Source organism: Pollachius pollachius (assembly GCF_949987615.1).
Source record: "Pollachius pollachius genome assembly, chromosome: 20".
NCBI classification, from domain to species: Eukaryota; Metazoa; Chordata; class Actinopteri; order Gadiformes; family Gadidae; genus Pollachius; species Pollachius pollachius.
In genome coordinates this window covers 17,076,301-17,091,300 of record NC_136953.1, presented here as the reverse complement: position 1 = coordinate 17,091,300, position 15,000 = coordinate 17,076,301, and the positions used below count along the sequence as shown (strand labels likewise).

Below are 15,000 nucleotides of genomic sequence, written 5' to 3'. Positions count from 1 at the left end.
TAGGCTGAGGGATGATGTACACACACACGGCGGACATCTTTACCCACTCGGGCCGTCGTCATGGAGACGGCGTGAACATGGCGACCATATCCTGATCGTCAGAGCGCCATGGCGGTGGGGCCCCTACATTGGGCTGAGGGCCCTACAGTGAGGCCCTTACCTCTGACGCTACACTACACTTCAAAGATGAAATTAAAATGATACGCATGATCTATGATCTTTTTAAATGTATTAATTCAATTAGGATCCCTAACAGCATCTGTTCCGCAGAGAGCGAGCGGCGTGAGATCAGGAACAATAAGACTCAATCCTCGTCACTAACCAGGACACATACTGGACCTCTTCATTTCAACGACTCTGAAAGCAAGCCGAGCGCTGGGTCACCTCATGAGAGCCTCCTCAACGAACAACACAGTCAGGAGAGGGACATTAAAGAACACTGAGACATAATTTTGAGGACTGGAGCTTCGTACTGAGCATAGAGGGGCCCTTCAGCTGTGGAGCAGTCAGGAGAGGACATAGAGGGGCCCTTCAGCTGTGGGGCGGTCAGGAGAGGACATAGAGGGGCCCTTCAGCTGTGGGGCGGTCAGGAGAGGACATAGAGGGGCCCTTCAGCTGTGCGGCGGTCAAGAGAGGGCATAGAGGGGCCCTTCAGCTGTGGGGCGGTCAGGAGAGGACATAGAGGGGCCCTTCAGCTGTGGGGCGGTCAGGAGAGGACTTAGTGGGGCCCTTCAGCTGTGGGGCGGTCAGGAGAGGACATAGAGGGGCCCTTCAGCTGTGGACCAGTCAGGAGAGGACATAGTGGGGCCCTTCAGCTGTGGGGCAGTCAGGAGAGGACTTAGTGGGGCCCTTCAGCTGTGGGGCGGTCAGGAGAGGACATAGAGGGGCCCTTCAGCTGTGGGGTGGTCAGGAGAGGACATAGAGGGGCCCTTCAGCTGTGGACCAGTCAGGAGAGGACATAGTGGGGCCCTTCAGCTGTGGGGCGGTCAGGAGAGGACATAGAGGGGCCCTTCAGCTGTGGGGCGGTCAGGAGAGGACATAGAGGGGCCCTTCAGCTGTGGGGCGGTCAGGAGAGGACATAGAGGGACCCTTCAGCTGTGGGGCGGTTTGGAGGCAGACAGACGTTGACACACCAGCTGCTAGCCTTTAGTGTCGCACACCCTTTGTTTGATCAGCGGCTCACTGACAAATATCCCCTGTTAGTTTCTGACCCGCGATAAACGTGCACACACGCGTCGGCTCGACACACACTGAGTCATCAAACAGTTCTGATTCTACAGCGCATACTTACTCCTTTGTTTGAGGTGGGCGACCACAAAGTAAGGGATAGCAGGTATGTAAGGTCTTGGTTGTGTGGCCATCGAGACATTTAATATCAGGAGCTTTGCGATGTCTTCCCTCTGAATGATCAGTTTCCTCATCCCCCCTCCTCCTGTTCCCTGGCCCGTCGGCTAAAGGGGAGACAAGGGACCACTTAGGAACCAACAGGCTGGTGGGCTCACCTTAACTCTCTCTCTCTCTCTCTCTCTCTCCCCCCCCCTCTCTCTGTCTCTGTCTCTCTCTCTCTCTCTCTCTCTCTCTCTCTATGTCTCTCTCTCTCTCTCTCTCCCCCCCCCTCTCTCTCTCTCTCTCTCTCTCTCTCTCTCTCTCTCTCTCTCTCTCTCTCTCTCCCTCTCTCTCTCTCTCTCTCTCTCTCTCTAAAGTACTAGAAGTTTGAACAAAAAATATCTCCAACAAGAGGATCTTTAGAAAGTGCTGTTGTATGACGAAAGTTTCTGTTGTCGTTGCTGTTTCTTGTTTCTTCAGAACCTTAATTCTCCTTATCTCTATACTCATAATGATGCTTTTTTTTTTCTTTTTCTTTCTCTCTCTCTCTTTTTAGGGGGTGCCTTCTGTTTTTCAGATAGACATTCAATGAACTCTGACTTCCCAGTGAAAGCAGAATCCTTCAAAATACCTTCCTTAAATGTTCAAAGTTATGGTCTGAAATCAAAAGTAAAAGAAAAGCCCTGGACCTCTGCCAGCGCACACACACACACACACACACATTTATACAGGCATATTTACATTATTTAAGGTGTATGTGTTTGTGTCATTCCCTTTTCATCCGCTCATCCCATTCTTTGAATAGCTGGTGTTGAACCACATGCCTCTACCTGCTTCACCAGCAGCCTGTGGTTCTCTAGAGACATCGACCCAACCCTGAGCAAAGTCCAGCCCCTCTATTCCTTCTTCCTGCTCCCTGGTGCTACCTGGGGGAGGGCTGCACACATCAACACATGTCTGATCTACCGTCTCTAAGGACCGGCTGAATGACTGGACAGACAGACAGCAGACAGACAGACAGCAGACAGACAGACACCTCTTCTCCCTGGTGCAGCCTGCAGCCATCACGGCAACACTGCAGAGGTCAAAGCATGTCCACTGGACTAAACATCCCCGCAACACACACACACGCACACGCACACGCACACACACGACACAGCGCACCGGACAGGATACAATGAACACTACTCTCGATTTGCCTCAATAGTTATCAAGGCTTCGACACCCGACCGCAAACCGACACCGAACTTCCGACTTAAACTTCATAGAAACTTTTTGGGTGGGTCACCCGCAGACGTGCGCGCGTCTTGAGAACTCACCTACAAGTCCGTACAGAAAGCCCGGGGTCTGCTTAATAATCCCAGGAAGCGTCGCGTCCTCCGCAGTGTGCCTCGGGGTCTCTCTGGTCAGGTCGCTGATCGGCGCGTTTCCGTCTCTTCGGCGGTGCCGCAAACGGCTCGCGCCCTGAGCGGCACGGCGCTGCCCGCCACGCCCCTCTTGTGGCCGTCGAGGGCGGGCCCCCCCCACGACTCAACTCCATGGGCCCCACCGGTTAATCGCTTTAAAGTAGACCTGGGTGACGTGATGTCAAAATTGACGTTGATGTCAACCTTTTTTATTTTAGTTATTTAATTTTTAGAGTTTATGTGTTGTTGTTTGCTTTCGGTTGCCTTTGCTTTTCGTGCGACGGTTCAACGAAGAGAACCCTTCGCGAGCCGCCCTGGTGTGCAGGGGGCGGTCTGGTGCAGCAGGGAGGGAGTCGTGTGCAGCGTGTGGGTGTTGAAAGGAGCCTGCGTGTCCCAGCCTGACCCGGGGCCCCGGGACACGCTTACTGCAAGCACAGGAATGCGGCCGTGCTCAACCCGCCAGCACCCATCACAGCAGAGCACCCATCACAGCAGAGCACCCACCACAGCGGAGCACCCATCACCGCGGAGCACCCATCACCACAGAGCACCCACCACAGCGGAGCACCCACCACAGCGGAGCACCCACCACAGCGGAGCACCGATCACAGCAGAGCACCCATCACCGCAGAGCACCCATCACCGCGGAGCACCCGTCACCGCAGGGCGCCCTGACAACACCACCCTTCTAGAAAGGCCAGTTGTCTCTGTTTTCACGCTGTAGGCTGGGGTGGGCTTGAGCGCCGTCGATGCGTCGAACTCAGAGACGCCAACTGTTCACCTTGACGCGTTCTTTCATGAAGCATGACGGCAGTGCGCTGAGACCGCCAGCAGGGGCGCCACCAGCAGGGGGCGCCAGCAGGGAGCGCCACCAGGGGGCGCCACCAGCAGGGGGCGCCACCAGGGAGCGCCACCAGGGGGCTCCATAGAGCTGCTCAGCGAGTTCTGCAGTACTTTTTTTTTTTCACTGTCGGAAGCTCAATTAAGGGACACTTGTTTCCCGTTTAACGTTCTAAAACTATTAAACTACTACTACCATTGTGAGTATGAGAAGGTTTCCTATTAGACGCCACCTACCATGGACCAATAGACGCCACCTACCATGGACCAATTAGACGCCACCTACCATGGACCAATTAGACGCCACCTACCCTTTACCACACTGAGGTCATTTCACCGGTGGCGAAGATGATGAAGAACTATTTCGAACCACCTCCAGAACGCGAGCTTGTTTACCTCGTGTGTCTGTTAGAATAAACAACGTCTTGAACATTTACCACTCTCCGAGTCAGGCTACCTATCCCGAGACGACCATACCACGGAGGATCGAAATCAGGGCCGGTTCTAGGCAGTAAGATTAGGGTGGGCAGATAGAAATAATAGGTGGGCAGAGAAACCCGTGAATTGTTTTGGCCCTTGCAAGATCTCTGTCCTGCTTTTTGGCACATTTACTGTAATGTAAGCTTTAAGACACGTCACTGCTGTATGGGGGGGTTCACCATGATAGCCAGGCCCTCAAATAGAATAGTTTTCATCACACTTTACCGGTGGTGAAGACCACAGAGGAGAGTAGGCCTACAACAGTCTCTCCACAAACACGCTGACACACGTTCAGTGTTGTCCAAAATGAATAGGATTCTTTAAAAAATAAAATATAATTGTAGGTGCAACAATATTATCTTTGGGTGTGTTTCATTAGTACTACCTGCAGCACGGTTCCAATAGCATCCCCTGCAGCCCCGGAGCCGGGGTGGGGTGGGGTGGGGCAATGACAATGTGCTGTGGCAGGCTGTTTTCTATATATACTAAATCATATGTAGCTATTGGCTGTTGAATATATATATATATTTTTAGATACATATAATTTTACTTTTTAAAATATATCTATAGATATATATTCTATACATATATATTTTAATTGGATTCATTCTTTATTTAATTTAATTGAAATTTAACAAGAATATTTTACATTGAAAAACATATATTTTTTAAGTAAGATTAATTCTTATATCATTTTTTATTTTAAAAAATGTATTGCAATAAAAGACATCAAATTTTAATACAGGAAAAAGTGTATCATTTGTTAGGGTAAATATATCAACTATGGAACAGACACATTAGGGGGCTTACATTCAATGAACTCCAACAACTGCAGACCAACGGCTTGCTTCATAATACCATACGTATGTATCACAAACCTTTGTTAATAAACTACACATGCATCCCAGGTGAGCAGGCTGCTTCATTAAATGGCTAACATTGTTTGATTGTAGTTAAACAATCAATCAATGTTGTGATTGTAGCTGACGTCACACAGCTGCACAGCCAATCAGAGGACAGAACACGGTTAGGGGATTCTGAAGTCCCGCCTCCTAACTGGGGAGCTTAATCTCACACACTCAGCGACTTTAACAGCCTCATTTATTTAGAAGGTTGAGTTAAAAAGTACTATTTCTTGGCAATTCTTTGAGCAAGACAAAGTCATCCTGGAACATGAGATCAATTAAAAGGTGCTTTTCTCATACCATCATTAAGGCGAGTTCCTTTGACCAAAGGATCATCGATGTTGTCTCTGTCTAAACATCTTAAAGTGATGGACAACAGAAACACAACATAGTTCTGAAGAATAACCATACAAAATAAACAGAATGTATCAGGGAGTGATGTATAATATTTCCTGTAACATCCTCCTCTACTGGTGACCTCTAAGCAGCCTCTCAGAGCTCTGGAAAGCCACCAGTCCAATCTCGTCTCTTTCGTCACAGAGTTGGATCCAAGCTTCCCTCAGGAGCTTTCCTCCAGCAGTTTTTTCACGAGTTTCTCCGGCAGCCTGACGACGTTCACCTGAAGTACTGAGATGATGATGGGCGGGTTCTCTTTCTGTGGCTTCAGAAGGTCGGCCTTGCGTTTGGCGTGATGCCGCATCAGCGCCTGGGATCTCTTGTTTCTGCGTGGCATCTGGACCACAAACACACAAGAACACAAGGAGAACGGTGTTCATCTGGACCACAAACACACAGAACACTAGGAGAACGGCGTTCATCTGGACCACAAACACACAAGAACACAAGGAGAACGTTGTTCATCTGGACCACAAACACACAAGAACACTAGGAGAACGTTGTGATTCTGGGGACCGAAACATTTAGATCTTTTGTCACAAGCAAACTAATTGGCGATTTTTTAATGAGCGAAAGGATTGTAAACTTAATCTTTTCAGATCATTGGTCACTTGTGACGTCAGCAGAGTGCAGCTGCTGCCTCATGCGGGTGATAGAGTTGCGTCAGAACGTAAGATTGTAAAGCAGCATAAATCCATCGTAACCAAGGGAGACGGTGTTTCACCCCCATTAGCGGTGTAACGATACGCACATTCGTACCAACATTTTTTGGTACGGGTCTTACGGTTCGATGCACGTTTAATTTCGGTGCGTACCAATTATTATTATTTCATTTGATTAAATTATGATTTTTTTATTGATTATCACACACTGGTAGTCGACGATTTTTTTTCATTTTTTTTATTTTTATAATTTGCTTTTGAAATTGTAAATAATTATACTTGAGGAAAATACTTTTGTTTTGAGAATTTTTGTGTTTGTGGTACAGCTACTGTCTTGTCCTGATATTTTGTCTTTGTCTTTTCCTGTAAAAGGCATTTATTTGATACTATTTACAACCATTCTACCAACCTAATGACTAAGTCTCACTGGTCAATGTACCAATGCCCCCTTCAATATAAATAACATAAAGAGATGTTCTCTCCCAACATCTGACCCAGTGGATCTTCATCAGAACACAGAAACGTTTGCATTAATCTTTATTTATCCAACACAATATAATATAAATTACAATTCAAGAAGCTGAATATCATTACATTACGTCTTGGTATGGACACTTTTAATATGCACTTTGGTCTTATTCATTAAACGTCTAAAATAATTATCTTCAACAGGGACATTTGCACTATAATCATAACCATCAGTTTTACCTCCCATCACCAAGGCTTTCCTCTGCACCTGTGGTTCCTAATTAGTGGGCCTTAATTTAATATGACGTCATCAGACGTCATTAGCCCAGAGCCATCCTGATCTGACAGCATGCTAACGTTAGCATGCTGCCTCTCAGTAACTATCTGGACTCTCTTATGAACGACGGTCATGAAGCTCTGCTTTACTGGGAATAGGTTCTTACAATGACGACCTACGGGGAATATATGAACAGGAATATTGGTGGTAAAACCAAATGAAAGTAATGCTACTTCACCTGAGCTCCAGAAACAACACATACCTCTGTGGTCGTCTTCTTCTTGAGTGGCACTGGTGAGCCAACAGACGTGTTGGAGTACAGCGGCCCCATGTGGCCAGCAGTAGGAATCACACCCCCGACACACCACCCCCGTATGGTTATTTGTATGAGCTTCAGTAAAGGGATCTTGTAACTTTTTCCAAGACCCCTTTAGCTACGAGAAGCTTTCATTAAAGTAAGTCAGCGGGACTTGAACCCCGGACTACAGTCCAATTAAACAACACAGTGAACAGGACAAAAAAAAGTTATGCCTTCATTTTTTTTATTAATTATTCTACAGTGTACAAATTATTCACACCAAATGTTTTCAAAAAAATCCCTAACGTCACGTAAACATTCATATCCCCCCCCTCCCGACCCCCCGGGGCGGCGACCGTAAACACTAGAGCCCACTCCCTCCACCGCACTTGCGTGCTGCGACGCACGCAGCTTTGCCGCGCCGGCGCTACGGCAACGCAGCTGAACGGACAGGAAGGTAGAAATCGCGTGGTATCACAGTGAGAAGGGCCGAGCCCAGGGGTGACGGGGAGAGACAGACAGACAGAGGGACGGGGGACGGACACGTTCTGCATGAGGGGGGGTGCGGTCGGGAAGGGGGTGGGTATCTGTGGACACATGTTGGGTTTATGAGCGTGCTGTTGCGGTCAAGTCTGGACTGAGGAGCACGTCACTTCACAGGTCGTCTCTATGGCTTGTTACAACCCGCCGCCCCCCTTCTGACCGCTAGGGGGCGCATATTAGAACCCGCCGTCCGTCGTCTGACCGCTAGGAGGCGCTTATTTGAACCCGCCGTCCCTCGTCTGACCGCTAGGGGGCGCTTATTTGAACCCGCCGTCCCTCATCTGACCGCTAGGGGGCGCTTATTTGAACCCGCCGTCCCTCGTCTGACCGCTAGTGGGCGCTTATTAGAACCCGCCGTCCCTCATCTGACCGCTAGGGGGTGCTTATTAGAATCCGCCGTCCCTCGTCTGACCGCTAGGGGGCGCTTATTAGAATCCGCCGTCCCTCGTCTGACCGCTAGGGGGCGCTTATTAGAACCCGCCGCCCCTCTTCTGATTGCTAGGGGGCGCTTATTAGAATCCGCCGTCCCTCGTCTGACCGCTAGGGGGCGCTTATTCCCGGCGCAGTAGGACCCCACACCCTCGGACTTCACAGAGCTAAAGTCGTCTTCTGACATCAAAAATGTGGAACTGGTTTAATTCCCCCGTGAGCTTCTGGAAAGCCCTGTGTGGATGAGGTACTGGGGAAAGATGACAGGTTCACACAAAGAAGGGCTTATTGGCGATAGTATTATTAGAAGTATGAAACAGATTCTTCTTCGTTAAGATACAGTTGATGAGGTCACAAGTATAAAATGACGTGATGACAAAGTAACGCGTATTACCTCAGCAAACTTCTCTCGGCACACTTCACGCACCGCTAAGATAGTTTTCCTCTGGGAACCGAAACCTCCGCACACGACAGCAACAATTTGTGTTTCAGACGTTGTTCGTTTGGTTTCCCGTCTCCATGGAGACCACTCTGACTCCTGACTGAAACCATGGAGCAGAGAACCAGTTCAGGACTGGGAGTCTGTGGACGTACGCGGCTGGCCTATGACCCGGGAGAGGGTGTCGGTACGACACCGGTCGGGGTCGGGTTCAGAGTCGGAGTTAGATTGAGTCTCCATGGCGACGTCGTTAAGAATATAAGGCCTGACCAGATGCAGGTCATGAGAGTTCAGTGAGCTGGTGTGAGATAAATTAAAGTCTGCACAATTCTCAAACTTTCTTTAGAAAGCAAAAATAAAGTAAAACCTCTCCTCATCAACCCCCACCGATAGAAATCTATTTTAAAAACATCTATAAGTACATCATGTAAAAACAAAAGTATACAGTATCTTATATATATGGAGGGTGCAGAGGATCAGAGGTTTAGTGGTTTATTAGCTGATGATCTCCACCGGCCCCCCGGACTCTGAGGCCACGCCTCCTTCACCGCCGGACCCCCGGACTCTGAGGCCACGCCTCCTTCACCTCTGGCCCCCCCGGACTCTGAGGCCACGCCTCCTTCACCTCTGGCCCCCCCGGACTCTGAGGCCACGCCTCCTTCACCTCTGGCCCCCCCGGACTCTGAGGCCACGCCTCCTTCACCTCTGGCCCCCCCGGACTCTGAGGCCACGCCTCCTTCACCGCCGGCCCCCCGGACTCTGAGGCCACGCCTCCTTCACCGCCGGCCCCCCGGACTCTGAGGCCACGCCTCCTTCACCTCTGGCCCCCCCGGACTCTGAGGCCACGCCTCCTTCACCTCCGGCCCCCCCTGACTCTGGGCCTCCCCCCCCTCCAGTGACATCAGGGGATCTTTATGATGGGACGATGAAGATGATGAAGATGCCGACAGATGAACACATGAGTGTTCCGCCTCCGTCTGCCTCGTGTCGTCTGCACCGTCGGCGGAGGAGGCGGAGGAGGCGGAGGAGGCGGAGGAGGTGGAGTAGGCGGAGGCCGCAGCGTGAACGTAAAGGTCGCGTCTAAGAGGGTCGCTTAGCGGTTAGCACGTAGCTCGGGACGATTCTCAACACTGGAGGTCAGCGGCCGTCAGCGCTCAGACAACATGAGACCGGCCGGGGGGCCAGGAGAACAATAGTGCAACAAATCTTCTTGTTTGGGGAAGAACCAAGAACCTTCTTCGAGAGGATTCCTCTCCTCTCTCTCTTTCTGACTCACGTTTGTCATGAAACCCAAAGCTCTCGATCTCTCTCTCTCTTTAAAAAGCACTAGAAGCCAAAAGAAAAAACACTTCACTGGGGGGGATGCAATCCAGAACTTGAGGGTTTAAAATTAAGTTTTAACAAAAAATATCTCCAACATGAGGATCTTTACAAAGTGCTGTTGGATGGCAGTTTCTGTTGTCGTTGCTGTTTCTTGTTTCTTCGTGCGGAGGGGTTGAAGGTGACGATGGTTGTAGTTCAGAGTGTTTCATACGTTAGAGGGAACACCACAAGATGGACGCCCCTTGTGTTTGGTTAGGTTCAGTTAAGTTAGCTTGAGTTAAGGATTGCACCATAAACAACGACAGGACAAAACAGGAAAGAGACTTTTTGTGAAAACAATTCTTCAAAGTATTAAAAGAATACATTAAGAGGGACACCAGTCCGGCTTCAACTTTGACCCTTTGACCTTTCCTTGCCCTCTGAAGGCGGCGGAGGCGATGGAGACGAGACAACGAGGCGTTAGTGAGATAAGGCCGGGCGCTGGACAGCGCTACATTCCTTCTCCGACCAAAGAAAACCGAGAAGAAAAAATCCCAAAATAATCCAAATAAAGAAAAAAACGAAGGAAAAAAAAACGGTCAATTCTTTTTTTAGTTTTTAGTTTTAAATAACGGGTTAAATAACATTGTCTCTTCATAGTCTGTTTCCCTGCCCTCCCATACACACAGGTCCATCCAGCCAGCCCTCCCCCCCTCACTTCTTCTTCTTGAACAGGCTCTTGATCTTGGAGCGCTTCACCTTCTCCCCGTTGTCGCTGGAGTCCTGAGAGGAGGAGGCGCTCTGCAGCCGGGCCTCACCACGCCCCCCCGGCCCCCGGCCCTCCAGGTCCAGGGAGGTGAGCGACTGGTAGCTGCCCACGCCCGGCCCCTTAACCCCCACCGCCCCGGGCAGCATGCCGGCGGGCAGCTGGCCGAAGCTGTACGACTTCTCCAGGAGGCCGTTGTAGGCGCCCTTGCCCCCCTGGTGGGGGGGCCCACTGCCTGCCGGCCCCTTGGAGGAGTAGCCCATGCCGGGGGCCTCGGGCAGACGGGTCAGGTCGGGGGACCCCTTCCCGAAGGGGCGGTGCTCCAGCGCCGGGGAGGGGGAGGAGGAGGGCGGGCCCGAGGAGGGGGTGGGGGGCAGGGAGATGGAGGTGGGGGGAGGGGTGGAGTCCCGGGGGGTGTAGCTGGAGGCGGAGGAGGGGGACTGGGCGGAGGAGTAGGTGGAGGAGGGCGGCTCCTGGCTGAACTGGAGCAGCTCCTCACGGGAGAACTTGCGGTAGGGGCCCTCGGGGGCCTTGCGTCCGTGGGAGGAGCCCAGCGAGGAGCTCACAGAGTCGGCGTCAGAGTAGTTCTCCTGGGCCGTCTCCCTGGAGACGGGGAGATCGGACCACGTTACGATAACAGACGACATCGGAAAAAAACACACAAAATGTTCTCTATCTGTCATAAACTAAATGTAACTGAAGACGTCAACACAGTCTAAACATTCTTCTCTTCCTTTTAATTAGAGCCTCCAAGATATTACGTTCAGTGTTTACGGTCTCTTCCAGAAGATCTAAACCCACATTAAAGGGCAGTGTCTGGGAGTTTGCCGCCCCATACAGGCCAACACCCGGTACTACACCCACTAAACTATGAGCCGTCGCCAGGAGAAACGTCCTCTCCTTATAATGTAACCTATAAGACAGTAGGCAGGAGTAGGTGACCCACAGTCTCCCAGAGTGTCCCGTACCTCCGGTCCGAGCTGAAGTAGAGGCGATCCCCGTCCTGCTCCGGGTGGTAGGACAGGGGGGGGCTGGTCATGGAGAGGAGGTCGGGGTCCTGGGACAGCATGGAGGACGACTGGGAGGACATCAGGCTGCGGCGCGAGCGACACAGGCTGCTGTTACGCGTCAGCTGGGGCCGGATCATGGAGGAGGCTGGAGGGGGAGGGGTTTAGAGGGGAGGGGTTTAGAGGGGCGGGGTTTAGAGGGGAGGGGTTTAGAGGGGAGGGGTTTAGAGGGGAGGGGTTTAGAGGGGGAGGGGTTTAGAGGGGGAGGGGTTTAGAGGGGAGGGGTTTAGAGGGGAGGGGTTTAGAGGGGAGGGGTTTAGAGGGGCGGGGTTTAGAGGGGAGGGGTTTAGAGGGGAGGGGTTTAGAGGGGAGGGGTTTAGAGGGGGAGGGGTTTAGAGGGGAGGGGTTTAGAGGGGGAGGGGTTTAGAGGGGAGGGGTTTAGAGGGGAGGGGTTTAGAGGGGCGGGGTTTAGAGGGGAGGGGTTTAGAGGGGGAGGGGTTTAGAGGGGAGGGGTTTAGAGGGGCGGGGTTTAGAGGGGGAGGGGTTTAGAGGGGGAGGGGTTTAGAGGGGAGGGGTTTAGAGGGGAGGGGTTTAGAGGGGAGGGGTTTAGAGGGGGAGGGGTTTAGAGGGGAGGGGTTTAGAGGGGAGGGGTTTAGAGGGGGAGGGGTTTAGAGGGGAGGGGTTTAGAGGGGAGGGGTTTAGAGGGGAGGGGTTTAGAGGGGGAGGGGTTTAGAGGGGAGGGGTTTAGAGGGGAGGGGTTTAGAGGGGGAGGGGTTTAGAGGGGAGGGGTTTAGAGGGGGAGGGGTTTAGAGGGGAGGGGTTTAGAGGGGGAGGGGTTTTGATTAGCATTATTAGGATGCAATAGTACCATGCTAGCAGATAATATGGCGATGTGAGTCTGGAAATAATTAAATCATATCAGGATAAAATAATTATAATTTGATCCCAGGAGAGATATACAAGAGCGAATTTAGAATTTTTTTGAGAAATTCAAGTACTACTTTGAATCTCTCTCTCTCTAAAATTGAATCATAAATACCAGCTACGCAGAAGTTCCTGTTATTTGTAAATGATTCAATCCATCCGAGTTCAAAAACACGGCGCCATTTTGCATTCCGAAAGAAAACAAAGAAATGTTGAAACAAATCCCGAAGTGTTCTGCGTGTTTGGAGCAGAAAGGCCCGACCAGAAGCACAGACTGCGTTGAGGGGTGGGACCCCAGCGACCCCAGTGACCCCAGTGACCCCAGTGACCCCAGTGACCCCCTCTTACACGTGAACTGTGACATCATGGGGGGCGTGTCCTCGTCCAGGTCGTCCACACCCCCGGCGATGGGGTAAGGGGGCACGGAGACGCGGGGCATCACCACCCAGCTGTGGTCCGAGTACAGCGTGGTCGTCAGGCTGGGCAGCCCCGAGTTGTTGACCACCGGGAAACCACACAGCTTCTCTATCTGCTGCCAGCGGTGGAGCCGCTCACGCAAGCACGCTGTCACCTCCGACAGGGACTTCCTGTTGAGGGGGGGGGACTGGTTACATACAGATATACGGAGTATAGATCCAGAACATCATCTCTGACAGAGGATAGGGTACTGAGTACATGGAGATACAGAGTATAGATCCAGAACATCATCTCTGACAGAGGATAGGGTACTGAGGACATGGAGATACCGTGTGTGTGTGTGTCTGTGAGTGTGTGTGTGTGTGTGTGTGCGTGTTCATGTGCGTGTGCTTATGTGCTCCTACTTTGCCTCCAGGATCTTGTGGTCCACCTCGTCCAGGGATGAGCTGTGGGCCACGTGCAGCGTTCCAAACACAGAGCTCCTCTTCCTCTTGATCTTCTCCGCCTGAAACACCAACATCAAATCAATAAAAGGGATGAAGAAGTCTCTCCTGCCAACGTGTCCTGCATTTGGAATATTAGCCCTCAAAGAAACAGAAACAGAAGAAACCGAGACAACTATTAATATCGGCCTCATCCAATTTGTAAATATCATAAAAAAAAACACACGCACACACCCAGCCACAAGGCTTCATTAGGGAGTGTGTTGACGAGAAGCTAAGTTAAGAGGCTGTTAACGTGGACATCAGTGTTGTTGGCTCTCATTACTAAAGCCCTCGGCCCGCGATGATGGGGGAACACGCTCCAGTGGGAACATCATCTCTACCTCTCTCTCACTGAGTCCTCGTGTCTCTCTCCCTCTCTGTCTGCATCTCCCCCTCTCTCCCCCTGTGTCTCTCTGTCTGTCTTGGAAAGCCCCAAAGTTAATCGAGTCCTGATATAATGAGCCATTCCACCTGCAAGGAGCCATGCAATTAAAATAGAATCTGCCAACGTCGTTAAGAAAAGCCAATTAGAACCTAAAGACCTCCATTTTCCCTGTATATGTGTGCGTGTGCGTGTGCGTACGTGTGCGTGTGGTTTCAGAAATTCGATTACGCTCCGGTTCTGGGGCGCTGGTTGCCACGCCAACAAATTCATGTTGAACCCAATACAAGCTCAGCTGGTTCCAGAACAACCGTGTGTTTCAGAGCCAAATCCCCTCAAACCATCTGTCACGTGCACACACACACACACCCCGTCCGTCCAACAGAAAGCGCCTGTGGTTTCGTTACTCTGATGCATCGGGCATGGAGTCTCACCAGAGGACGAGGAAACGAAACGCTTTGGACTTGGCTCAGAATAACAAACACACTGCCAGCAAAGTTTCACTCCAGAGATCTCTACATCGGCCGCCGGCAGCCTCAGGGTTCACACAGACAACGTGTTCACGTGCTCCGACAGTAGATCTCTCCCTCTCTCTCCCTCTCTCCCCCCCCCCCCTCTCCCCCCCCCCTCTCTCTCTCCGCCCCCCCCCTCTCTCCCCCCCCCCCCCCCTCTCTCTCAGGGCCCACCTCGTCCTTGGCGATGGACAGCTGCAGCTCTGCGCTTTGCTTCTTGATGTTGTAGTACTGCACCTCCACCTCGTGGGTGAGCTGCAGCCACATCTGGAGCGCCTCTGGAAGCGACCACTCCGACTGCATCTCCTTCTCCGCCCGCTTCAGGGCCACGCGCACCTGGGGTGCACGGGGGGCACACTGTTAGCACTGTTAGCTCTGTTAGCTCTGTTAGCTCTGTTAGCGCTGTTAGCACTGTTAGCTCTGTTAGCTCTGTTAGCTCTGTTAGCGCTGTTAGCTCTGTTAGCTCTGTTAGCACTGTTAGCACTGTTAGCACTGTTAGCTCTGTTAGCTCTGTTAGCTCTGTTAGCACTGTTAGCACTGTTAGCACTGTTAGCTCTGTTAGCTCTGTTAGCTCTGTTAGCTCTGTTAGCGCTGTTAGTAGTGGTAACGCCCACCTGGGGCGCACAGGATGGTAGAACACCGTTAGCCATTTGCATTGTTAGCGCTGTTAGCGCCATCTCTAGAGCTGCTCCGGCTCATTTTGAGAGCATGTCCGTAACATTTGGTTGGTACGGAC

At 51.4% G+C, this 15,000-nt stretch overlaps 2 protein-coding genes across 2 annotated transcripts in view; both read right to left on the bottom strand.

Moving 5' to 3' along the window:
* The window catches only part of arap2 (ArfGAP with RhoGAP domain, ankyrin repeat and PH domain 2), a 79,298-nt gene extending 74,831 nt beyond the window's left edge, over window positions 1-4,467 (bottom strand). Inside the window, 1 exon segment of the mRNA XM_079757694.1 lies at window positions 2,646-4,467. The gene's annotated coding sequence lies outside the window, so the exon portion shown is untranslated.
* A 4,839-nt stretch (window positions 4,468-9,306) lies between these two features.
* stim2b (stromal interaction molecule 2b) lies at window positions 9,307-14,914 on the bottom strand (the record flags this gene model as incomplete). The annotated part of the gene is made up of 6 exons (XM_079757693.1): window positions 9,307-11,140; window positions 11,506-11,692; window positions 12,817-13,055; window positions 13,290-13,390; window positions 14,439-14,600; window positions 14,879-14,914. The coding sequence occupies 6 exons, from the start codon at window positions 14,912-14,914 to the stop codon at window positions 10,486-10,488; spliced, it is 1,380 nt and encodes a 459-aa protein (XP_079613819.1). The 3' UTR covers window positions 9,307-10,485.
* Window positions 14,915-15,000: the final 86 nt, after the last annotated feature.